Raw genomic sequence first — 26,991 nt, forward strand, 5'->3', positions numbered from 1 at the left:
TCAGTGGGGAGCCTGCTTCCTCCTCTTTCTCTGCCTGCCTCTCTGCCTACTTGTGATCTCTGTCAAATAAATAAATAAAATCTTTAAAAAAAAAAAGACATTCCTACGTAACAAAGAAGTGACCAATGTCCTGTACAACTTTCAAATATCCTACCAGACATTCAAAGTTGGTGAGAAACCCGTTCATAATTACATAACCGAGAACCCAATTCCATGTTACCTATAAAACAAAATGTTTTTGACAGTTTTAATATATACTGAATTTTCCAGGAAGGCAACTGCATCTACTTCTACAGGAGATTATATCTTGTTTTATTCAGAACTTTACCAAGAGTTATTCAAGCTTGTGGGATTTCTGAGTCACCAATACAACACACATGAATCACTGTGCTTTTGTAGTTGTAAGATTCACAGTGATTCAACATATGGGTGCAAGCATCTGACTACTTAAGTCATTATGTCTTCTACTGAAATCGTGTCTAAACATATTGAGATACATATTACTTTATAATAAATTACATTAGTTCATTATTCTCTTTTGTTTATCCTTTGTATTATAGTTAGGGCATTATTATTTGTTTCTTTGACATCATGGGTATAGATGTGTTATATTATCTAGGCATTTCGTTTCCAAAGAGCAAAGGGGCTCTAAAAATATTATAAAAGGAAAACATGGGGTTTTGTATGGTTGAGAACAACTAATCAAATCTGTTTTCTACTGGTGGGCATTTATGTTGTTTCTAATTTTTCACTATTATGAAAAATGCTGTTGTGTTCCTTGGAATATGTATTTTTCTAGAACTAGAACTGTTGAACATACATATTGATACACAAAGCCAAACTATCCTTCACAAAGATATTCTAGAGTAAGGAAAGGCTTTTTAAAAAATCATCATTCAGGGGCGCCTGGGTGGCTCAGTGGGTTAAGCCACTGCCTTTGTCTCGGGTCATGGTCGCAGGGTCCTGGGATCGAGCCCCGCATTGGGCTCTCTGCTCAGCCGGGAGCCTGCTTCCTTCTCTCTCTCTGCCTGCCTCTCTGCCTGCTTGTGATCTCTCTCTGTCAAATAAATAAATAAAATCTTTTTTTAAAAAAAAAATCATCATTCAAAATCTAAAGGCAATGAAAAATTAATAAATTTGATTACACAACACTAACAAAAAACTTCCTTGGCAAAAAAACACCATATGCAAGATAAAAGGGCAAATAAGCTATAAGAAAATATCTGAAAGCATATTACAGATAAAGGGCTAAAGTTCCCAATATACAATGATAAAAACTTAAAAACTGAGGGGAGAAAAAAAAGAACAAAAATCCTATTGCAGGGCGCCTGGGTGGCTCAGTGGTTAAGCCACTGCCTTCGGCTAGGGTCATGGTCTCAGGGTCCTGGGATCGAGGCCCACATCGGGCTCTCTGCTCAGCAGGGAGCCTGCTTCCTCCTCTCTCTCTGCCTGCCTCTCTGCCTGCTTGTGATCTCGCTCTGTCAAATAAATAAAATAAAATCTTAAAAAAAAAAAAAATCCTATTGCAAAAGAAATGAAGAGTAATTAGAAAAAAAGAGAAAGACAAAAAAATGGCCCTTAAACATATGAAAAGACACTCAACTTCACTCATAAGAGGCAGTTACACAGAGATGTAACTTCTCACCCATCAGACTGGCAAAAACTCCAAGTCTTAATAATACTTTCTTAGTAAGAATGTAGAGAAAGAGGCATTCTCATATACTGCTGATGGGAATGCATTAGAACATTACCTGGCATTAAAAAAGACTACCTAGGGCGCATGGGTGGCTCAGTGGGTTAAGCCTCTGCCTTCGGCTCAGGTCATGATCTCAGGGTCCTGGGATCGAGTCCCGCATCGGGCTCTCTGCTCAGCAGGGAGCCTGCTTCCCTCTCTCTCTCTGCCTGCCTCTCTGCCTACTTGTGATCTCTCTCTGTCAAATAAATAAAATAAAATAAAATAAAATAAAAAAAAGACTACCTAGATATATCCAAGCCCTGGAGAGTACCCCCACAAAGGAGTACTATGCAACTATTAAAAAAAAAAAAAAAAGGAATGAGTACAACCTTTACAAACTAAAACAGAATTTCCAGAAAAAAAAAAATTTTTTTCAAAAAAAGCGCACATAGCATGCGCTATCGCTCACCTCATCCTGTACAAAATGGGGGAAAAAAACCCAAACATAGGTGTGTCCGATTATCTTTGCAAAAAGAAATATAGGACAGTTAAACTAGAGAACAATGAAGTTGGATACCTACAAGGGTTTGGGGGAGAGGGAATGGAATGGAGTGAAAGAGACATAGGAAGGAGTAACAATTCTCCAAATACATATTTTTCTACAGTTTTGGCTTTTGGAAGTGTAGTTATGTTCCTTGAATTTGAAAAATTGAATTAGTAAATATAGAAAGGGAAAACTGAAAGCAGCATGAACAGATGAACCTAATAGTATTTCAGATTTTATTTATTTATTTGTCATAGAGAAAGAAGCGAGAGCAAGCACAGGCAGACAGGCAGGCAGAGGCAGAGGGAGAATCAGGCTCCCTTCCAAGCAAGGAGCCCGATGTGGGACTCGATCCCAGGATGCTGGGATCATGACCTGAGCCGAAGGCAGCTGCTTAACCAACTGAGCCACCCAGGTGTCCCGAACCTAATAGTATTTCAAAAGAATACTATAACCACACTAAAAAGGAAAAAAAAAATCCAAACAGCTTATGGACATTTAACAATATAACTTCAGTCTTCGATGATGCTAACAAATCCTGAACTTGTTGAAGGAGGTCTGTTTCATGTAGTGGTATGTGAAAAGCAACTCTGACACAATTCTGGATGTATTAGAATACTGTGCTGATGTTGGGTGTCAAGGTTCTCACTCACCAAGGAAAAAAGACACACAAATAAGGAATGGGGCAAAACAAGAAAAAAGCTTTGAAGATGAACTGGAGGTATCAATGGGAACTCACGATTTCTTAAAAGTGTATGTATGGGTAAATATGTATGTATGTTGGTGTATATGTACATAGCATGTATCACAGATATTTCACAGCTCTGTAGGTCTAAGAGCCAAGATACAAAACATGCTAGTAGCAATGACCAGATCTTGGTCTCTAATATCAGTCCTCATTAAAATGAACCAGGGCAGGGCGCCTGGATGCCTCAGTCGGGTAAGCGTCTGACTATGGCTTGCTTGGTGATCCCGGGGTCTAGGATTGAGCCCTGCATCAGACTCCCTAACTCAGCAGGGCGCCTGCTTCTCCCTCTCCCTCTGCTTGCAGCTCCCCCTATCCCCTATTTGTGTGATCTCTCTCTCTGTGTCAAATAAATAAATAAAAATTTAAAAAAAAAAAAAAAAATGGAACCAAGGCTCTTCAGGGGAGTGGCTGATTCCAGGGCTGAGGCAAGGAAGATAAGAGATGTACCCAGAACATGCAGCCAAAAGGTAAGGAGATGCTCAAAAAAGTGATTGGTGTTATTAAGGACACAGGAGCCAGAATAAAGGAGATTACAGAGGTCAAACTGGGACAATCTGAGAACCAAAATAAGTATGATAATGAATTATAAACCTTTGAAAAAATAGGAATTCGCATGTCCACGCTTACAATAAATACATCAATGAAATAAGGGAGACAGGTCTCTTGATTATATAATCAAGAAATTATATAATATGTATTTTATATATTACATGGAATACATATAGCTGTATAACATATATAATTCTGTAAGTGCTAAGCAGCAAATGTGGAGAGTGCTGGATTTGAAAAAAAATCATCATTTTGCATGACAGTAAAGACTGGATTAAGGGAAAATCATAATGGACATTAAATCCCGGGAGAAATTTTGATGAGGAATGCGGTACTTAATGGCCTGAAAGTGTATCCTTACACTTTTTTTTTTTTAATTTATACCCAAGGGAAAAATACAAATTATACAGTGAAGAACTCAAAGAGACACCATAACTGGGTCTTCAAGATGATTATCACCAATGAGGTGTAGAATAAGACCAAACAAACCTCAATAAAACAACAAAAAAACAAGAAACTTCAATTTAAAAAAGGGGGAGAGAGGAAGAGCCTGTCTTCTTCAAAAGTGTGAATGTCACTAAAGACAAAGGCTGTGGAAATGTTTCAGTTTAAAGGAGGATAATGAGGGCGCCTGGGTGGCTCAGTTGGTTTAAAGCCGCTGCCTTAGGCTCAAGTCGTCCTGCATCAGGCTCCCAGCTCTGCTGGGTGTCTGCTTCTCCCTCTGACCTTCTCCCCTCTCATGCTCTCTCTCTCTCTCAAATAAATAAATAAATAAATAAATAAATAAAATCTTTAAAGGAAAAAAAAAAAGGAGACTTAAGGTCTTTTTTTTTAAAGATTTTATTTATTTATTTGACAGAGAAATCACAAGTAGGCAGAGAGGCAGACAGAGAGAGAGGAGGAAACAGGCTTCCCGCTGAGCAGAGAGCCCAATGCGGGGCTTGATCCCAGGACCCTGGGATCATGGCCTGAGCCTAAGGGAGAGGCTTTTTTTTTTTTTTTTTTTTAAAGATTTTATTTATTTATTTGACAGAGAGAAATCACAAGTAGACGGAGAGGCAGGCAGAGAGCCCGATGCGGGACTCGATCCCAGGACCCTGAGACCATGACCTGAGCCGAAGGCAGTGGCTCAACCCACTGAGCCACCCAGGCGCCCCCGAAGGGAGAGGCTTTAACCCCCTGAGCCATTCAGGCGCCCCCGGACTTAAGGTCTTAAGGCTTAAGGTAAGACCTGACTCCTGACTGTGTCTTGTATTAGAAGGAAAAAAACACCATAAAGAACATTGCTGAGTCAACTTACAAAACTGAATGAACAAGATGGCAGATCGGATAAATCTATTTCATGGATGTTAAATTTACTAGTTGATAACCCTACTGAAGTTAAAAAATAGAATATCCCTATTTTCAGGAAATAAACACTACAATGCTTAGGGGTAAAGGACCATGATATATGTCCCTTACCATTAAAAAATATTCTGGAGGAAAAAAAGGGGGGTATCCATATCTACTTACACATAAAAGAACATATAAATACATATTATATACTGTCTATATATTTACAGAGAAACAAAACACAAAAATGGAGTAAGAAGTTAATAAAGGGCCTATGGGGATTTTTCGTATGATTCTTATTCTTCCAACTTTCTTGTAATTTGAAATTATTTCCAAATAAAAAGTTTAAAAATAATTTTTTTTTATTTTAAAAAAGGGAATGGGAGTGGTTTCAGTTTACATTTTTAGCATCAGAAAAATTCATTTCAGTTTTCTCCATGTGCAAAATGAGAAATTTGAACTAGAGGTTTTGAAGACTTCATTCTGTCCTAACTTTATATAGGTATGTGTGATGAGAGAGTAACTATGAGGTTCTTTAAGAAATTGGTGAAAAGGGGGGCGCCTGGGTGGCTCAGTGGATTAAGCCGCTGCCTTCGGCTCAGGTCATGATCTCAGGGTCCTGGGATCGAGTCCCGCATCGGGCTCTCTGCTCAGCAGGAAGCCTGCTTCCTCCTCTCTCTCTCTCTGCCTGCCTCTCTGCCTACTTGTGATCTCTCTCTGTCAAATAAATAAATAAAATCTTAAAAAAAAAAAAAAAAAAAAGAAATAGGTGAAAAGGAAATACCCTAAAAAGTGGCTTTCTGTTTCTTCTCATTGGAACACTACTAACATCTAACAATAGAATTTCTATTTCTGCCAAATCTCTTATCATCAGAAACAAAAAAAAGGCAGTGTATTTTTTTCTCCATAGCTATGGCTGCCTGAATTTATTTCACACACACAGCATAATTTTCTGCATTACTATTATAATACTGTGGTTCACTCTTAGAGCACAAATTCCCCTTAAAAGAGAAGGAGTAGAGAAGCATGTCTTTTGTTCTACCACTTAATTTTTTATCAAGGCATCTAAAATATGTTATTGGTTCTAAAGAGAAATCCAATTGCTTTCTTAAATTAAAGTGTAGGGGGACGCCTGGGTGGCTCAGTTGGTTAAGCAGCTGCCTTCGGCTCGGGTTGTGATCCCAGCGTCCTGGGATCGAGTCCCACATGGGGCTCCTTGCTCGGCAGGGAGCCTGCTTCTCCCTCTGCCTCTGCCTGCCTCTCTGTCTGCCTGTGCTTGCTCTCTCTCTGACAAATGAATAAATAAAATCTTTAAAAAAAAAAAAAATTTCTAAACTGTAGGTTAATCATATTATGCCTGAGCATAGTTTTCTTACAAGACCTAGGGTTATATGTTTGTGTCATGTGTTTAGTGGGCAATCAATTAAGTATTGGTTAATATATTTTTTTTAAGATTTTATTTATTTATTTGACAGACAGAGATCACAAGTAGGCAGAGAGGCAGGCAGAGAGAGAGAGAGGAGGAAGCAGGCTCCCCGCTGAGCAGAGAGCCCGATGTGGGACTCGATCCCAGGACCCTGAGATCATGACCTGAGCCGAAGGCAGCGGCTTAACCCACTGAGCCACCCAGGCGCCCCAAGTATTGGTTAATTTTATTTTGATTTGATATTCTTATTCCTTTAGGATCAGATAGGGCTTTAGCTTCATGAGCCGAGCCGAAGGCAGCGGCTTAACCCACTGAGCCACCCAGGCGCCCCAAGTATTGGTTAATTTTATTTTGATTTGATATTTTTATTCCTTTAGGATCAGATAGGGCTTTAGCTTCAAAGTGCTTATTTTTCTTCTTTGATTAACTTCCACTTGAGTTTGCTGTTAATATTCACCTGGGACTTGTTCCCATTATACTTACTGCTAAAGGAACCCAAACGGTCCATTCCCTAAAATTTGCAAACAGTCTTGTTTTGATCTTCCTCAATGCAGCACTCCTTCAAGGAGATGTCAAAACTGGCCAACACATACACCAAAGTTTGATGACCCCTATGAACAAACAAAAGTGGTATATGGATCAGAAAATAATTCAAAGGGAAAGATGCAGAGAAGACAATGCAACATATTCAGTGCTACCACGTCCTAGCTTTGTAATGCTAAGCAAATTATTTTATCTTTTTTTAAATTTTGTCTTACGGGTTTTTTGTTTTTTTTTTTTACGATGTACTTATTTTAAAGAGAGAGAGAGAGAGAAAGTGTATGGGAGAGCAGCAGGAGGGGCAGAGGGAGAGAGAAAATCTCAAGTAGACTCCCCACTGATCACAGAGCCCGACGCAGGGCTTGATCCCAGGACCCCAAGATCATGACTTGAGCCCAAATCAAGAGTCAGACACTTCTGCCTTCGACTCAGGTCATGATCCCAGAGTTCCAGGATCAAGCCCTGTATTGGGCTCCCTGCTTGGCAGGAAGCCTGCTTCTCCCTCTCCCACCCCCACTGCTGTGTTCCCTCTTTCGCTGTGTCTCTCTCTTTCAAAAATAAATAAATAATTAAAATCTTAAAAAAAAAAAAAAAGGAGTCAGACACTTAAATCAACTGAGCCACCCAGGTGCCCCTGTTTTAAATAATCTCTACACCCAATGTGGAGTTGGAACCCATGATTCTGAGATCAAGAGTTACACGCTCTTCTGACTGAGCCAGCTAGGCTCCCCAATTATTATTGTCTTTATAAACCTTGTGTCCCCCTCTGTAAAGTGGGGATGAAAAATAGTATCTAAGTCCTGGGGCGCCTGGGTGGCTCAGTGGGTTAAGCCGATGCCTTCGGCTCAGGTCATGATCCCAGGGTCCTGGGATCGAGTCCCACATCGGGCTCTCTGCTGAGCGGAGAGCCTGCTTTCCTCTTTCTCTCTCTCTCTCTCTCTGCCTGCCTCTCTGCCTACTTGTGATCTCTGTCTGTCAAATAAATAAATAAAAAATCTTTAAATAAAATAGTATCTAAGTCCTTATTAAGATTAAATACCAAAAAAAAAAAAAAAGATTAAATACCAAAATCCATATAAATAAGACACAGTGGTACCTAGCTCTCTATAAAGGCTACATACCTCTAATAAGCAACTATTGTTTTTCTCTATGCATTATCACTTCTCTCCTTAACCCTCTTTCCCTTGAGAAACTGACTCACCCACATTTCATATGGTTCTGGTAGGTACTGTATACCTTACCCTTATAGCTAAAGTAGCCAGATCTCCTGTGAAAATCTTAATCGTGGAGGCCTAGGTGGCTCAGTCATTAAGCATATGCTTCCACTCAGGTCATGATCCCAGGGTCCTGGGATTGAGCCCTGCATTGGGCTCTCTGCTCAACGGGAAGCCTGCTTCTCCCTCTCCCACTCCCCCTGCTTATATTCCCTCTCCTGCTCTGTCTCTGTCAAATAAATAAATTAAATATTAAAAAAAAAGAAAATCTTTTTTTTAAAAGACTTTATTTGACAGAGCTCGCAAAGAGGCAGGCAGAGGGGGCGGTGGGGGGCGGTGGGGAAGCAGGCTCCCCCTGTAAGCAGAGAGCCTGATGCGGGGCTGGATCCCAGGACCCTGGATCTTGACCCAAGTCTAAGGCAGAGGCTTTAACCCACTGAGCCACCGAGATGCCCCAATAAAAGAAAAATCTTAATCTTGTGTGAGACATACAAGGACACAAGTCAATTGGAACCCAGTCATTCATTAATCAAAGAATTTGGTCCATGAGCTCTGGCTATTGAGATCCTAATCCCCAAGGATAGCTCAACTGTTTGGATTTTTTCCCATTTCTTTATCTTTCTAATAATACTTTAATACGAATCACCTTCTATTACTAGAAACCAAGGAACCCTATGACGACAAACGTTTTGGTCACTTACTCTTTGAACAAATACTTAATGTTTGAACAACAGTATAAAGTATTTTCTTGAAGGCAGAAATGAAGTCATACTTCACCCTAAGTCAAGAAAACATTTCTCCTTCTATGGTCCCACAGCTTCTTGGCTATCTCTTTTCTGGCATCCCATTCTACTTTGTGAAGATTACTTCTGAATGCGTATTTTTTTCCCATATCTAGACTAAATGAAAGCAGGGACTACTATCCAATACACATCTGTACGCTTCAAAGTGCCAAACACAGAGAAAGAACTCAATAAAGAAAACGTAATGGACAAATGTTAGTTTCACAAAAGGTGAATTCATCTTTAGTTCTCCTGGAGTGACTTCTTCCACCAGGTACTCTGAGCTTGGGGTATAATTCATCCTTAAGGCTATATGACATTCAGATAACATGGCTATCAATGAACTTGTCTTTTCTTAAATGGGCTGGGATAGCAATGTTTCTCCCCCTGCTCTAGTCCCAGGAAAAGTTAGTCTCTTGAAGAAAAATGGGTTTAGCAAAAGGTATTATGCGCTCTGTAATTTTAAAAAAGCCAAAATTTACTGAACTTTCCTCATATGCCAGGTACTCTGGTACCACTTACTGTATGTGGAGCATCTCCAATTCTTCATAACCTTCAGGCCTGCTGCTTTTTTAAAGAAGTGAAGTTCTGAAAGACTGCTACTTGCACATGTCTTAAAAGTAGTGAGCAGCAGCGACACTTCAACAAAGGTTAAAAGCAATGGTTAAAGGGCGCCTGGGTTAAGTCGGTTAAGCAACTGCCTTCAGCTCAGGTCATGATCCCAGAGCTCTGGGATCGACTCCCACCTCGGGCTCTCAGCTCCACGGGGAGTCTGCTTCTCCCTCTGACCTTCTCCCCTCTCATGCTATCTCTCGTACTCTCTCTCAAATAAATAAAGAAAATCATTTTAAAAAAAGAGATGGTTAATTAAAAAACGCATAAACATTCCCTATCATAAGCACAATATTCCAATAAGCAGATTCTTCTTCCTCTCCTTTCTTCTCACGAGAGACATTTCTGACACTGACGTTCCTGAAAGGATGGGTGGTAGCTCCAAATTAACATCTGCCAAATTCAGAGCCACTGGGAGGAGGAAGACAGGCATTCGCTGTGATGCAGGGGACAGGTGCAGGGTTTGGAGTTTTGCAAAGCGGAGCTCCTCACCTCGTTCCTTAACCTGTATGATCTTGGGCAAGTCATTTTACCTGAGTTTCAGTTCGGCCTGAGCTCCAAAATGGAGGTGAACTACCTAGTGTGCAAGGCCGACTTGAAAACTCGAAAAGTAACGTCGGTCAGGTGCAAAGCCACCAGGGCGTCTGTTCCCAGCGTAATTAGGCGCGCCACCGCAGAGACAAGAATCCCGGGGCCGGGGCTGGGGCTGGGGCCGCGCGGGGCCGCGCAGGGCCGCCCAGGGGGCGGGGCGCGCTAGGCACGCCGCGGGGCGGGACGGACGGGTCAGGCCGAGACCGCGCCGCCCTCCCCTAAACGCGGCGTGGCCCAGCTCCGCCAGCCCGCCCGCCTGCCCGCCGCGTTTTCCCCCGAGCCCAGAGTCCGCAGCCCGCCCCTGTCGCCACCGCCCCTCGCCGTCCACACCACCCCCTCGGCCGCTAGAGGGGCTCGCGCCCCGTCCCCACCCGCCCCACAGCACCTCGTGCCTCACCTCGCCGCGTCCCCCGCCTCCGCGCCGAGGGGCCGTCAGTCGCGCGCGCCCCCGGGGGTACGTGCTCGCTCTCGAGCGGCCCAGGCGCGAGCGCGCCGCCGCCCCTCCCCAGCCCTCGCGGTCCCACACTGCCACCCCCTCGGCCCTCTGCCTTCGGCCCGCGCCCCGGCCTTGCCGCGCGCCCGCCGCTGTTCTCTGGCTGAAGCCCGGTGGGTAGGGCGGACGGAGCAGCCTGCCTGACTTGAGTCCGGGCAGCAGTCCCTTTGGCGTGAGGCGCGTTGCCGGTCGCCAGAGGCTTGCCAGTGCGTGGCGCCGCCGTTCGATCCGCTCCAGAGCGCGGTGAGGTGGAGCGGGCCGGTACCGTCCTGCTTTTGTGTTTCTAACATTCCCACTCTCCCCTGCCCGCCCCTGTGGCCGCGAAGGCAGCCGAGGCCGAGTGGGTCTTGTAGTGGGGCTCGTGGATTAACCAGACTGACTGAACGGTGTGAGGGTAAACAGGGTACGTTTTATTCAGACTCTTCTGGAACGTGGAAATTCTCTTCTTTGGGAAGAACCATCCCCTCTTTGGGCTTCAGGGGCCCAGACTGAGGCGCAATGATGAGAGGATGTGGTGGTCCACTCTGATGTCAATCTTGAGGGCTAGGTATGTCCCAGCATCTCTTATTACTACTACTAATTACTGTAATAGCTACCATTTGTCGAGTATTTATTGCATGCCAGGCATTGTGACAAAGGAGGTGACATCCATGGTGTCATTAAATCTTCAAAAACAACCTATGAGGTAGGCACTATTATTGTCCCCATTATCCAGGTGAAGACATTTTCGGCTGGCTTATGAGTGACTTGGGAACACACGGCTGGGAAGTGTGGGGAAGGGCATTGAAGCCGTGGTTATCTTCCCCATGAGGCTCCTACATCTATTTAGAAGTCTGTCTTTCATAAATTTTGCCCAACCTCTCTTTAAATTCATTTGCATTTTCTGCTGGTGTGGCCTCTTGATTGATCTGTTAGTATATGAAGACTACAAATTCGTTCTGGAAAATAATCAGAAAATTCACACAAGCGAAAATTCACCCCAGCTCCCACTGTATTGATTAAATAGTTAACGTTTTGGTATACTCTTCCAGACATTTTACTATGCATCATGTCAGTAGCTCTATTATAGCGTAGTTTTACATTTGCTGTATCCCGAAAGTCTATTTCGTCATTTAGTCAACAAATATTTAAAGAGTAGACCCTGCTCTAGGTGCTGAGGACTCAGCAGCAAACAAAACAGTCTCTACCTCATACAATAGTGGGGGGGATTGACATGAAGCAATACACATACTACTAAACAAGAGGTAATTCCCCGGTAATGTGTTAAGTTTTATGGGAAAAAAAATAAATCAGAATAAAGGAATAAGAGTGATGTGGGCCTGGTCTTTTAGATGAGGTAGACAAGGGAGGCCTCCTAATTGAAAGAGTTCATAACCAGAAACCTAATCGTCAAGGGAGGCAGCACGTGGCTTTCCAGAGGGAAACTAGGAGAAGAGAAGGAGGAATTGCAGTGGCCCTGAGATAGGGACTTGCTTGGCCTGTTGGGGAAGAAGTAAGGAGACAAGTGTGACTTCAGCACAGCAACTTAGTGAAATAAGTTGCGAAACAGGCAGAAACCAGATCATGCATCATCTTGTAAGCCACTGTTGGACTTTGGATTTGGGGGGAGATATGGTAGAGTACCTCACAAGGGTTGAGAGCAAAGGAATAATCAGATTTTTTTTTTTTTTTTTGACTGAAGGAGATTTGTTTTTAGGGTTTACCAGTTTGGAAAACATTTTGCCAACGAGTGTGGATTTGAATATTAAGTGTTTTAGAGTAGGTTCCTTGCAGAAATGGCTCATGAAAGATTCCTTAGTGTGTGGTGAGAGAGGTAATCAGATTTATTTTAAAAGGATTACTCTGGCAGATGTGTGGAGAATAAGATGATAGAAACATTAAAGTTACTTTTTAAAGAAATAATTGTCCTTTTATACAGCCATTGTTCAACAGTTAATCGACACTGATCTTTCACCTACACCTTTACACATCTGCAACCACTCACCTTCTCCACAAAGAGGAGATAGGGTCAGACTCTTGAGGACTTATCTTCATGTCTTTCTCACCTAAACTGAAATTTTTCGAGACAGCCTAGGGCATATATCTAGATCTGGATGTCATGATTGTCAACAAATTGAATATGAGTCATCAATGTTGTACTATTCTGGAAAAAACAATCCCACATTAACACTGGGATCTATTTGTTAAAAACATAGCATTTAAGCACCTGAAAATTACCCTTCTGCTTCAATTGATCTTGGGCCCTCATTAGAATTCTAAGCCCCAATTTAGTCATTGTGCTTAAGAAAGGTGGAGAAATTAAAATGCATAGTGAGAAGAAGGATAACACTGTTTAGGGCAGTGCTTTTCTGGGCTTTTGCCTTTAGCAATGTAGTGGATAGTGGCATCAATTTTAAGACTAGCTACAGGAAGAACAGATTTGGAGAAATTAAATGTTCTGTTTTGGACTTGTGTTTTGCAATCTGAGTGGAAATGATAGATATAAGAGCTCAGAGGAAAGGCCAGGACGAAAGTTGTATAACTGTATTAAAATTGTTTCTTTGGATGTGTGTCTTGAGACAGCTTGAGGGCAGGCACTATGTCCTTTCTTCTTTGTAACTTCTGTGCCCATAAGTTCATCCTGAACAAATATTTGTGAAATGAGCAAGTAAAGGCAAAGGTATGGAGAAAGTCACTTAGGCTAAATGTATAAAGTAAAAAGTGAAGAGATCCCTGCTTTCACTGGAGGTCAAATACCTGAACGTGATTTATAAATAGAGTAACCAGAAGTCTCAACTTGCTCAGTAAAGTCCTGGTTTATTCTTGTTGTCCCTTACAATTAATAATATTGTCTCGTTTCACTCTTAGAAATGTCTCAGTTTGGGGGTGCCTGGGTGGCTCAGTTGGTTAAGCGTCTGACTCTTGATTTCGGCTCAGGTCATGATCTCAGGGTCCTGAGATCAAGCCCTGCATTGGGCTCCATGCTGGGCTTGGAGCCTGCTTAAGATTCCCTCTCTCCCTCTCCCCCTGCCCCAACCTCCACCTCTCTCTGCCTCTAAAAAGAAAAGAAAGGGAAGGGAAGAGAAGAGGGGAAGGGAGGGAAGCGGAGAGAAGGGAAAAGGAATGGCAAAAGGGAGGGAAGGGAAGGAAAGGAAAGGAAAAAGAAAAAGAATGGAATGTCTCAGGCCAAGGTACCTCCACTTTAAATTAACAGAGACATCACTTCCTCAGGAACATCTTTCATGACTGCACCCTCTCCCCAAACTCTGGGTTAAGTAACTCTCCAATATGCTTCCAGAGCACTTTGTACTTAACTTGTCATAGCAGAGATGATCAAGTGCCTTCTTTCTCCTCTTTCTAAACATCTATAAAGGAATCTAAAAAACATCTTTTTAATACATAGATAGATAGATAGATATAGGGATATATATAGGTTTGCTGTTTGTTTGAGATGGAGAGAAAAGGGGGTGGGCATAGGGAGAGGGAGAGAATATTTAAATTTTTTTTTTAATTTATTCACTTGAGAGCAAGAGACCATGAGCAGAGGGAAAGGGAGAAGCAGACTCCCCACAGAGCAGGGAGCCCTATATGGGACTCCATCCTACGACCCTGAGATCATGACCTGAGCTGAAGAAAGATGATTACCTGACTGAGTCACCAAGGCATCCCTGGAGAGAGAGTCTTAAACAGGCTCTATGCCCATCACAGAGCCTGATACGGGGCTTGATCTCACAACCTGAAATCATGACCTGAGCAGAAATCAAGACTGGACACCTTAACCAACTGAGCACCCAGGAACCCCTGACAAAAACATCTTAAGAGAGAAATTTGCCTTAATAATGTCCCAGATCAGTTTATGTTGAACTAATATTTTGAAGATTGACCTTCAGGACAAATTGATATCACATTCTCCAAGCCCTCCTATTCATTCATTCATTCATTCATTCTTTCTTTCTTTCTTTTTAGAGAGAGATAGAGCACGTGCAAGGGGGTAAGGGCAGAGGGAGGGGAAGAGGAAAGAATCTTAAACACACTTCCTGCAGAGCGCCAAGCACCATGCAGGACTTGATCCCACGACCCTGAGACCATGACTTGAGTGGAAATCAAGAGTCAAATGCCTAACTGACTGAGCCAGCCAGTGCCCCAAGCCCTTCCATTCTTAATGGAGGAGGTTGGCCTTTGAACTTGAAACCCAGTAGGGAAAATTGTATCCTACTGCCAGGGTCTGTAAGGTAGCTGCCATTGACTGAGTCCAGAATATCCCAACAGCTCCTCTTCAACTGTTAAGCTGCTGTGTTTAGAATCAGAAGTGTAGTTTCTGAGCTTCCCTTCCAATGGAAATGATTCTCTATCATTTCTGCTTACTCACTTGTCCTGAGTGCTGAAAGAGTTTATAAACTTTATCTCATCTGATATTTATTTTTCCTCTAACCGAGGTGGTTCTTTGTCATTTGGTATACAAATAGATATAAACAGAGAGTAAAAGTCTATGCTTTCTTCTGGATTTCAGCTTCTTCTCCTTTAAGCTCTGAGGTATAACTAGTGCATGTAAGTGAGCCAGAAATTTGGGTCCTAGAGCACAGTCCTTTGCCAATTACAAGGGCTCTTCAAGGCAAGGTATCTTCCTATTATGCGCTCAGAAGAGAGGGTTTCACCCCACAGAAGGTGAGAGCCTCAAGGATTACAGCTCTTAGCTCACAGCTCTGTGAGTTCACACACATGAAGTCACTTTCCCAGAAGCACAGGGTTCCCCTGTGGCCCAGTTGGGAACTGGTTCCAGCCTTCCCAGGTTCTGCTCATACAATCGGGACCATTTCCTTCCTCCTTCCTGCACTGCCCCCACCCCCCACCCCAATCTCCACTCCACTCTTCTTTATCTTTCTTTGTGACCACCCTCGTCCAAGGAGTTAAGGAATCAATCCTTTTCTTTGCAGAAGGTTCCTAGACTGCTTATTTAACTTGATCCCCCTCAACTAGGACCATTCTGCAGAGGAAAGGTGGAAGCACTCCTGCTATTCTATTTACAGAAATGTAAGGTCTATATAGCCATTTCTCCACATGGGGGCTTGTCTGGGTTGCTTCTGCGTTAAGGAAAAGGGCCCTAAAGATCTCAGAGGTGAACGAGAGGGGGAAAAACTTCCTAAAGGGTCATGCAGATCCTACATTACAAAAAAGGAAAAATAAGTCTCTGAAAGGTAAAACCACTTGCCCCAATTCAGCTAATTATGGGATAGCACAGCCAGAATGAAATGTAAACCAGATCTGGCCAAATGTAACTAATAAAATGCCTCTGACTCTTTCAAACTGAAGAGTTAACAGATGTCAGGATTTTCATAATGCCATAGCCATTTAGCAGAGTGTCCATGAATTCAGGCTTTTGCTACCCATCTCTTCTCCCTCTTCCTTATGACTTCTTTTTGATCTATACAAAGTGCAGAATATCTGCCCAAGTCATCAGGCTTTGGATAGAATCTAAAACATTAGGTGAACTAGGAATGTATTGTTGCTGTGTGACTTCTGTTTATCCAAAAAATTTAACTTCAAAATCTAACTACTACCCTTTACCACCTTCAAGTACTTAGGTGAATTATTATTTTTCTGTGCCTTTTTTCTCCTCATGTGTAAAATGAAAATTATAATAACTAACTCAAAAGAGTTTTGTGAGGATATGACTATATATATATATGAAATATTTAATTCATTGTGGGGGTTAAATAAATTATAATTGTACTTCTAATTCTAGAAGTGCTCCATAGGATGACCCTGGGGCTTATTTAGAAGTTGTAGGGGGCTAGGTTGGCCAGTGCTCCACATTAGAATTTTTTTCATTATTTGAATCATATCTACCTACTAGAAACCTGTTTCCAGAAGACTGAGCAATTAAATAGAATTTCTTTTGCTGCTTGCTTCTTTAGTACCTTGGTATACATCAGTAAGGGAGTGTACTTTATCTCACAGGTCACAGAAAAAAATGCATAGTTGCAACCAAGGATGGATAATCCAGCTTTACCTCCAGTGCAGAGCAAACTCAGGAGCCGTGTCCCATTTACTTAATGTAAATAGTGGACAGATTTAGGCATTGTGAGCAATTAACTATAAGACTGTTCCTTACCATAAGGAATGAGTACTTTACTATTATAATCAAATAAAATTTACAACGAGGTTAATCTGATGCATATTTAATGATATATGTAATTGTTACTCTGCTGCATGATAATTAGGACTTAAATGTTAAGCTGTATCCCTAAATGACTGTAATTGGTTATGTTTACACAACAAAACACATTTTTTAGTGTTTGTCCACTCACTTTATTAATTTTCTAGAATCTACAATCATGCCAAGGACAACAGTTTTCTCTGAGTCTTTCTGTTTATTTATTTTATTTTTTTAAGGTTTTATTTATTTGGCAGAGAAAGAAAGAGACAGCGAGAGAGGGAACACAGGCAGGGTAAGTGGGAGAGGGAGAAGCAGGCTTCCCACTGAGCAGGGAGCCCAATGCCAGGCTTGATCCCAGGACTCCAGGATCATGACCCTAGCCGAAGGCAGACACTTAACGACTAAGCCACCCAGGCATCCCAAGTCTTTAGTGTTTAATCATGCATTTACACACACACAAACACACTTTCAAAATTACACAACAGGGCTCTCATCCCAATTTGGTACTAAAAGTAGCTATTGCTCAAGGCTTTTTATATATGTTTTCTCATTTTAGTCCTTAAAAACCCATTAAGGGAGGTGTTGTTACTCCCATTTTACTGATGCTCATGAGAGTGTAAACAGGCAGCATAGTAGAGATTCAGACTTCTATCTCCAACTTGTAGCCACTACTTCATACAACCTCAGAAGGTGATGGATCCCAACCAAGATATGTAAAGATTTTCTAGGAAATGGACTGGCCCCCGAGAAATACTAAATATGTATAGTATATCCAAAAAGAAAATGAGTCATTCAAGAAGTAATGGAAGGTTTGAAGCCAATGGAAGCTGACTTTCTGAGTGCCCATTCAAGGAAAAGAGTCTTAGCCAATGAATTTCATGCATAATCACCCTGTTATAGGCTCTGATATTGTAGAGACACATATCTGCCTAATGCCATCAAACATCTGAACTTTAGAATTAACCCTGCTAATTCTGATTCCTTAAGAAAGAATCAGTATAGGAGTTAAACTAGTATGCCTCAAGCTTTTTATCATTACTGTCAGCCCTAAGGAGCCTTTTAGACAATCTTTTTCCGAATTGCTTCCCCCCGGGAAGTTTTAATACTACAGATATGCCAGATAGGTATCTGTTTATATACTATATGTCTACCTGTAATTTATATATAAAGAGAGTAAGATTTTTTTTTGCCCCTCAATAATTAGGTTTGTTTTTTTTCTTCCATGGAGTGTGCAAACAATTCTGCATGAATAATGAAGCTTCCCTTACAGGCTTACCTTCAGGTTCAGGATATGCTAGTTACACATAAAATAGTATTTTTGTACTTATGACAATTGTATTACTAGTTGTAATTAATAAATTGTTAAATTTGTATATAAGCTTGGTTAGTATGAATCTGCTCCTAAATAATGGGACCATTCTCTCTGTGTGGAAAATTTGGGTTTCTAAGCCTGTAAAACAGCCTGAAAGGCCTTCTGACAGATAGCCTACTAGACTTCTACAAGTCAAATTATAGAACAAAAAAAAGATTTTATTTATTTATTTGACAGGCAAAGATCACAAGTAGGCAGAGAAGCAGACAGAGAGAGAGGAGGAAGCAGGCTCCCTGCTGAGCAGAGAGCCCGAGGTGGGGCTCGATCCCAGGACCCTGAGATCATGACCTGAGTCGAAGGCAGAGGCTTTAACCCACTGAGCCACCTAGGAGTCCCCAGAACATATCTTTTTTATTTGAAACTTCTAGAACATTCTTTTTAAAGATTTTATTTATTTATTTGTCATAGAGAGAGAGCGCACAAGCGCAGGGAGCAGCAGGCAGAGGGAAGAACAGGCTCCCCACAGAACAAAGAGCCCCATGTGGGACTCAATCCCAGGACCCCTGAACTGAAGGCACATGCTTAACCGACTGAGCCACTGAGGTGTCCCATTTCTAGGACATTCGTATGTGTTCATTCCTTTACCTTATAAATATTATTTGGCCCTACTCTAGGACAAGGACTATGCCAGGTACTAGAGATTCAAGAACTAATAAAATAGTCTCTGCTCTCAAAGAGATGCTCACTGTCCAGGGGCGCCTGGGTGGCTCAGTTGGTTAAGCATCTGACTTCGGCTCAGGTTCTGGGATCAAGCCCCACATCGAGCCCAGAGCAGGCTCCGCACTCAGCAGGGAGTCTGCTGGTCCCTCTGCTCCTCCCCCTGCTCATGTGCTCACATTCTCTCTCTCTCTGAAATAAACAAACAAAATATTTTTTTAAAAAAGGATGCTAAGGGGCGCCTGGGTGGCTCAGTGGGTTAAAGCCTCTGCCTTTGGCTCAGGTCATGATCCCAGGGTCCTGGGATAGAGCCCCACGTTGGGCTCTCTGCTCTGCAGGGAGCCTGCTTCCTCCTCTCTCTCTCTCTGCCTGCCTCTCTGCCTACTTGTGATCTCTGTCTATCAAATAAATAAATAAAAATCTTTAAAAAAAAAAAAAAAAGGATGCTAAGGGGTGCCTGGGTGGCTCAGTGGGTTAGGCCTCTGCCTTCAGCTCAGGTCATGGTCTCAGGGTTCTGTAATCAAGCCCTGCATCGGGCTCTTTGCTTGGTGGGGAGCCTGCTTACCCCTTTCTCTCTGCCTACCTCTCTGCCTACTTGTGATCTCTCTCTGTCAAATAAATAAATAAAATCTTAAAAAAAAAAGGGGGGGATGCTCACTGTTCAGTTGGGAAGACAGATATGCATGAAAGTAATTATAATACAAGATAATATGTGTTGTAATAGAGATGTTTTGGGTACACTAAGGGCCTCAAGAAGAGATTAGTCAATTGTAGGGAGAATTAAAGTGTAAGTCTCTGGGAAGTGATGAGTTAAGTCTTGGAAAAGAGTGGGAAGGACATTCCAAGCAGAAGGAACAAATTATTCAAAGGACAGAAGCATGAAGGAGGGTGGCCAGCTTCTCTATATGATTGGAGTACAGAGCCCAAGAAAGAAGGGCAACTGTACATGACACCGTACGGGTAGACAGAGGCCAGACCATAGTGGGTTTGACACTTTACTCAAAGGCCATGGAGAGCCAGTGAAGCATTTTGAGTTGGGGAGCAGTGTTATCACTCATCTGAGTTTTAGACCTTAATCTCTCTGGCAGTGATGTGGACTGAAAATAGCAAACTGTGAAAGGCCAGGAGGTTCAGCAGTCTAAGTAAGAAGGTGTTGAGAGCTTGAATTAGCATAATTGGAATAAGGAGGAAGAAGGAATAGATTTAAGGTGTTTAAAAAGCAATTAATTAGGGCAACTGGGTGCCTCAGTTGGTTAAGCATCTGCCTTCGGCTCAGGTCATAATCCTGGAGTCCCAGGTTCGAATCCTGCCTTGGGCTCCCTAATCAGCAGGGAGTCTGCTTCTCCCTCTGGTCCTCCCCCATCTCATGCTCTCTCTCTCTCAAATAAATAAAATATTCATTTTATTTATTAATAATATATGTGTTAATATATTATTAATTATTAATTTATTAATAATGTTATCTATTAGTGTCGATATTATTGATATGAATAGATATTTTATTTAGATATCTTATTATAGATACTATATTAATGATATATTAATATATTAAAATATATATTATTATATTAATATAAAATTATATAATAATAATGATATATTACTTAGATTTTATTTATTAATAATATTTATATATATTTTTAAAAGATTATTTATTTATTTATTTATTTGACAGACAGAGATCACAAATAGGCAGAGAGGCAGGCAGAGAGAGAGGAGGAAGCAGACTCCCTGCTGAGCAGAGAGCCCAATGCGGGGCTCGATCCCAGGACCCTGAGATCATGACCTGAGCTGAAGGCAGCGGCTTAACCCACTGAGCCACCCAGGCGCCCAATATTTATATATTATTAATTATTAATTTATTAACAACATTATCTATTAATATAATAATAATAAAATATATTTTATTTATTAGTGATTAATTAGGGGAAGGAAAGTGATAAATAAGAGGTAAAATTAAAAATGATTTTCCAATGTCCAGCATAGTTGACTAGAGGGACTACTCGCCAAGAGAGGGACCTTCAGGCAAAGAGCAGACCTGAAGGGGAAGGGGCAGATTTTGTTCTGGATATGTTGAGTTTGAGGTGTCTGTAGGATGTCCAGGTGAGAGGTCTAGGTCAGATATGCAGATTAGGGAATTAGCACAAACTGGTGGTAATTTTTGAAGCCACAGTCTGGCTCAGTCAGTAGAGCATGTGATTCTTGATCTCAGGGTCATTAGTTGGAGCTCCACGTGGCGTGTAGAGTTTATTTAAAAAATATTCTTTTGGGGTGTCTGGGTGGCTCAGTTGGTTAAGCTTCTGACTCTTGGTTTCAGGTCATGTGATGCGTTATGGGATTCAGGTCATGGGATCAACCCCCATGTGGGACTCCACTCCAAGCACAGAGTCTGCTTGTCCCTCTCCTTCCCCTTCTGCTTCTCCTCTCTCTCTCTCTCTAAAATAAGTAAAATCTTAAAAAAAAATTTTTTTTAATCTTAAAAGTATTATAAGCTATGAAGTATGTGTAGGGACAGCCAAACAAATGTATGATTTTTTCCTGTGGTGACCTCTGAGATTATATCTTCATCATTAACATTTTGTTGCCCCTGGCTTACTAGTGCCATAAGTACATGTTTATTCACCTACTCAGTAACCTAGCAATGTAGCACTGAAAGTACATCAAAGAAGATGAATTAGTCAACAATGCCAAATACTACAGAGAACCAAAGATAAAGGTTAAAAAAATGCTCATTGGAGGGCGCCTGGGTGGCTCAGTGGGTTAAGCCGCTGCCTTCGGCTCAGGTCATGATCTCAGGATCCTGGGATCGAGTCCCGCATCGGGCTCTCTGCTCAGCAGGGAGCCTGCTTCCTCCTCTCTCTCTCTCTGCCTGCCTCTCTGCCTACTTGTGATCTCTCTCTGTCAAATAAATAAATAAAATCTTTAAAAAAAAAATGCTCATTGGAGAAAAGAAAAAGTACAAATTATACAAGCATGTAAATGAATAGAATGTATAGAAGAAAACCAAAATAAATACAGGAACTTAGTATATAATAAAGGTATGCTATTCAATAAATGGTGTAGACAATTGAATAACCATGTGGGAAAAAAATAAGTGTCAATTTGTACTTCACACTGGGATAAACTCCAAATGGATTAATTATTTAAATAAAAATATAGGGCGCCTGGGTGGCTCAGTGGGCTAAGCCGCTGCCTTCGGCTCAGGTCATGATCTCGGGGTCCTGGGATCGAGTCCCGCATCGGGCTCTCTGCTCAGCAGGGAGCCTGCTTCCCTCCATCTCCCTCTGTGCCTGCCTCTCCATCTGCTTGTGATCTCTCTCTGTCAAATAAATAAATAAAATCTTTAAAAAATAAATTAAACAAATAAATAAAAATATAAAAATTGAAAACAGAAAATATGAGAAAACCCGTTTAGCATCTTGGCACGGGAAGGAAAATCTAATTATGATTCATAGTACAGAAGGCATAAAAGCAGAGGTTAATAATTTGACTACACAAAGCTCACAATTTCTGCCAAACAAAATAACACCTTAAGCAATGTCAAAACATAAGTGGCAAAATAGAAAAATTTTTGCGACTTGTATCACAAAAGGCTGATCCTCCTAATAAAAAGAAGTAGATAAGGAAGAGGTCAACCAGTCAAGAGAAATATCAAGGAAAGATGTAAATTGGCAGGGCTTATATGTGGTGGTTAAGAGTATAGAGATTTTGGGGGCACCTGGGTGGCTCAGTGGGTTGGGCCGCTGTCTTCGGCTCAGGTCATGATCTCAGGGTCCTGGGATCGAGTCCCGCGTCGGGCTCTCTGCTCAACAGGGAGCCTGCTTCCTCCTCTCTCTCTCTGCCTGCCTCTCTGCCTACTTGTGACCTCTCTCTGTCAAAAAAAAAAAAAAAAAGAGTATAGAGATTTTGAGGTCATCTACCTGCACTGGGATCCTAGCTCTGTCACTTACTAGCTCTGGACCTTGGGCAAGTGGTTTATCCCTCACTTTTCTCCTCCATAAAATGCAGATAATTGTAGTTCCTTCAGATGGCTAAGTGAGATGGGGGCCAGGATGGTGACTCATAGTAGAAGGAGAACACAGAGAAAATCGATTATAAATTTCTAGGATTGGGGCACCTGGGTGGTTCAGTCGGTTAGTCTACCTTTGGCTCAGGTCTTGAGATCATGTGGCCAGCTCCCTGATCAGTGGGCAGTCTGCTTCTCCCTTTCCCTCAGCCCCTCCCCCTGCTCATGTTCTTTCTCTCCTCTCCCCTCCCTCAAAATAGATAAAATCTTTTTAAAAAATGAAAAATAAATTTCTAGGATTTGGGAACCTTGAAGGAAAGGGAGTCCAGGAAGAGAACCAGCTCAGTCCCCATCTGTATCACCTTTCATGAAGGGCAGTTACTTAGGAAATCCCTGCTCATGTCAGACATAGCTCCGGGTCTAGGGACACAATGTTTAAGTAAAACAGGCATGGTGCCTACTCTCAATGTAGCTCACCTCTATGAGAGAGGCCTCCGTCAAATGCCACAGGAGAACAATTACAAACAGATGAATTCCATGGACGAAATTTACACTATTTACTCCTAGTGGAGTTTAGGAAGTCAGGGAGGACCCTGTGAGCCAATATCTGAAATATGAGTAGGAATTAAATAAACAAAGAGTAGTAAAGGAAGGGGAAGGTGGGGTGTGGGAATGGAAATGGTGTCGGAGCCACAGAGAACAACATACGCTCTGAGTCAAGAACGAAGGGAGCTAGCCCACTGTGGCCGAAGCTAGAGTACGGGAACAATGAGGGGAGATGAGATTGGAGAAGGAGATAGGCTAGACTATTCAGGGCTTTAGCAATCTTGTTATGGATTTGGGGCTTGATCCTGATAGCATTGGGAAGCCACTGAGTGTTTTTTTAGCAGAGGAGTAACACGATCATATTTGCATTGTTGAAAAGCCCATTCCGGCTACAGTGTGGAGAACTGCGTATAGATTAAAGAAAGGCAAGAGAGCAACTATGGGGAGATAGAGGCCCTCGTGGTAGTTTAGGCCAGCGACATGCTCCTTAACCTATTTGTTTTCCTAATGTTACTTTAGCAGAAGACAAAGCTTTTGTTCTTACATAACAGATGTGCTTGAAATGTTAGCTATTACTACTATCTACAGTTAGAGGACAAAGGTTGAAACTTAATCCAGCAGGAAGAATGAGCAGGCGGAAGGGAAAGGATTTCATTGAGAGGGTATGGGAATCAGATTATTTCCTATCTGAATAGGAAGGAGGGAGTGAAGGGGTAAACAGTGCCATCACAACAGAGAGAAAAAGAGGCCACAGTTCTCTAAAGAGATGTTGCTCTGGTACATGGACTGTCTGTTCTGCCAAATTTCATCTTCCCTGTGCTTAGACAAGTGAAAATGTTGGGCAAATGTACTTTATGGCTTACCCTTGAGTGCTCTGTGTTTCTTAATGGAAAACAGGCCCAGGAGGTTAGCTATCTGTGCATGTTGCAATTCTCTTCAACACATGGCGTCGATAAGCATTGGCCTTCAGCTCAGGTCATGATCCCGGGGTCCTGGGATCCTGGATCCTGGGATCGAGCCCCGCATCGGGCTTTGTGCTTGGCGGGGAGCGTGCTTCTCCATCTCCCACTCCCACTGCTTGTGTTCCCTCTCTCACTGTGCCTCTCTCTGTCAAATAAATAAATAAGTAAAATCTTTACCAAACCAAATCAAACCAATTGAGTCATCACAAATGCCTAGGGGAAAAAAAAATCTAAATCATCTTTTTTTTTTTTTTTAAGATTTTCTTTATTTATCTGACAAGATCACGACCTGAGCCAAAGGCAGAGGCTTAACTCTCTGAGCCCCCCAGGTGCCCCTAACTTTTTTTTTTTTTTTTAAGTAGGCTCCATGCCCAGCATGGAGCCCAGTGCAAGGCTTGAAGTCTTAATCCTGAGATCAAGACCTGAGTTGCGATCAGGAGTCAGATGCCTAACTGACTGAACCACCCAGGCACTACCCCCCATCCCCCGCCCAGGAAGATTCATCGTAAAAGAAATAAACTGCTGGGCGCCTGGGTGGCTCAATGGGTTAAAGCCTCTGCTTTCAGCTCAGGTCATGATCCCACCTGGGATCGAGCCCCGCATCAGGCTCTCTGCTCCGCGGGGAGCCTGCTTCCTCCTCTCTCTCTGCCTGCTTCTCTGCTTACTTGAGATCTCTCTCTGTCAAATAAATAAATAAAATCTTAAAAAAAAAAAAAGAAACTGCTATCTGGTATTATAATGTATATAGTTTATAAGTCTTCAAATTCATTGTCTCTTTTGTTGAATGGTTTTTCTAGAGGGCAATAAGGACTTTGTAGTATAGGTCGCACTGTTTATTCTTCTTTTCTAGTACATTAGGGAGCAATCATGACCTGAATAAATCCTTGGAGAGTCTTCGGGACATCATCTCACTCTGTAGAAACAATGACACTATACTTCTGAACATATCCTTCTGCATCCTGTTTTAAATTTTAGAAAATAGACTTAAAATAGGACACAATTTTGCTGTTATGTATGTATTTACCCCCTTTGGGCGAGTAATACATAATGGACTTCACATTTGTTTACATTTGCTATTTTCATTTATTTTTGCCCACTTTTTTAGAGGCTGAAGTTAGCGACTTTGGCCACTGGGTGGCGCAAATCCACAAGCATCTGATAAAAGTTTGTATATTCCAGCCCAAGGTGCGCCCATTGCTACACTCTACCACATGAAGGAAAATTAGTTAGAAAAAAGGCTTTGGGGACCTGGAATCTAAATATAGACACAGATCCAAGTTCTCTAGGAATTCAGATTAAAGGAAATTTCTGGTATTGATGACTGGTACACCAGGTCACTGAATAAGGAAAAGGAAAAAGGAAAGTGTTAGAATAACAAGAAGAGAAAGATGAAGGGATAAAGAAATATGAGAGAGAGAGAAAAAAATAAGTCCAGAGAGATAAATTCAATTGTTACCAACAGTTCCAGGAAGGCCTCTCATTGGTTTGCATTTACGTGGTGACCAATAGCAGCTTTGATTTAAAGTAAAGCTTACCTCATTTTCTTCTAGGAAGTCAGTTATGCTCCCCTCAGCTATCCATTTAGTGGAGTGACATTATCAGCATATGTTCTGAGTGTCTGCTGTGCACATGGTGCTTTGTCAGGTTCAAAGTAATATAGACATATACAATTTAACACAGCAACTACAGGCTTTAGGACTAAGGCAGTATACAGGAAGAGGTAAATGCCAAATCGGGGCAGGATGTGTGAACTCCAGAAATAAAATCCCATCTGAGTGTGAGGCAAGGGGGAGCCATAAGACTGTCAACCTGTCCAAAGCAAAGAAAAAAGAAGGGTTCCTGGCTTCTAGTCATAAGTACATATAGCAACTCTTCCTTGGAAAATGTCTATTTCTGGGCATAAACATAGGGAAAGTGCTTTGGGTCAGAATCTGCTGAACACTGCTCAAAGAGGCTCTAAAATAAGAAGGATAGGGGTAAATGATGATTAGGAGAGAACCATCCTTAAGTCCTCTCTCTGATTAGTAACCCAGAAAAGGAGGGATGCTAATGTCCTCCTCAGGCCTTCAGAGGTCCAGACTGTCCTCGGTTGCTTTGATTTTTGAGATCACACGTATATAAATGAATCACAGGTTAAAAATAAAGAAATGGCGGGGTGCCTGGGTGGCTCAGTGGGTTAAGCCTCTGCCTTCAGCTCAGGTCATGATCTCAGGGTCCTGGGATAGAGCCCCACATCTCTGCTCAGTAGGGAGCCTGCTTTACCCACCGCCCCCCTCCCGCACCGCCTGCCTCTCTGCCTACTTGTGATCTTTCTCTCTGTGTCAAATAAATGAATAAAATCTTTAAAAAAAAAGCCATGCTCTTTAAAAAATAAAGTAATGGCAAAACAGAATATAAAACTGTTTTGTATTTTAAGTCTTTATATTGAAGAACGTTATGCTTTTAACACACAATCGCAATAATTAAAGTGATTCAGCAATACCTTTAAGAGTTTAAATTAGAGGGTTCCTGTGAATGTGCCTTTTCTCTCCTAAGCAATTACCCACCTTAATCTTTGGGCCTATCAGAAAGTTTTAGGGTGACTTAAGCCTTTCAAAAAGATAGAATGACTTCCAAGTTTCTCAACGCTAAGACTTGGAAAAAAAGCACAACTTGATATTTGTGCCAACTGGGGGCACTTGGCTGGCTCAGTCAGTAGAGCATGTGACTCTTGATCTCAGGGTCATGAGTTCAAGCCCCATGTTGGGTATAGAGATTTCTTAAAAAATAAAGAAGGGGCGCCTGGGTGGCTCAGTGGGTTAAAGCC

General features: G+C 41.9%; 2 protein-coding genes across 7 annotated transcripts in view; one reads left to right on the plus strand and one right to left on the minus strand.

The window, feature by feature from the left end:
* TADA2A (transcriptional adaptor 2A) overlaps window positions 1-10,449 on the minus strand; it is a 52,655-nt gene extending 42,206 nt beyond the window's left edge. Inside the window, exons 1-2 of one of the 2 annotated variants that reach the window (XM_044248458.1) lie at window positions 10,411-10,449; window positions 6,758-6,885 (exon numbers count right to left, since the gene is read on the minus strand). In XM_044248458.1, the coding sequence (XP_044104393.1) occupies window positions 6,758-6,782 (25 nt within the window). In that variant the 5' untranslated portion in view covers window positions 6,783-6,885; window positions 10,411-10,449. Of the gene's footprint in view, window positions 1-6,757; window positions 6,886-9,332; window positions 9,353-10,410 lie in introns of those variants that run through there. The other variant, XM_044248457.1, reaches the window with a different exon arrangement.
* Window positions 10,450-10,599: 150 nt separating this feature from the next.
* The window catches only part of ACACA (acetyl-CoA carboxylase alpha), a 289,079-nt gene continuing 272,687 nt past the window's right edge, over window positions 10,600-26,991 (plus strand). For all 5 annotated transcript variants that reach the window (XM_044248459.1, XM_044248461.1, XM_044248460.1 and 2 more), the window contains exon 1: window positions 10,600-11,053. In XM_044248459.1, the coding sequence (XP_044104394.1) occupies window positions 11,016-11,053 (38 nt within the window). In that variant the 5' untranslated portion in view covers window positions 10,600-11,015. The remainder of the gene's footprint in view (window positions 11,054-26,991) is intronic.

This window comes from Neovison vison, chromosome 5, assembly GCF_020171115.1.
Source record: "Neovison vison isolate M4711 chromosome 5, ASM_NN_V1, whole genome shotgun sequence".
In the NCBI taxonomy this organism is placed as follows: Eukaryota; Metazoa; Chordata; class Mammalia; order Carnivora; family Mustelidae; genus Neogale; species Neogale vison.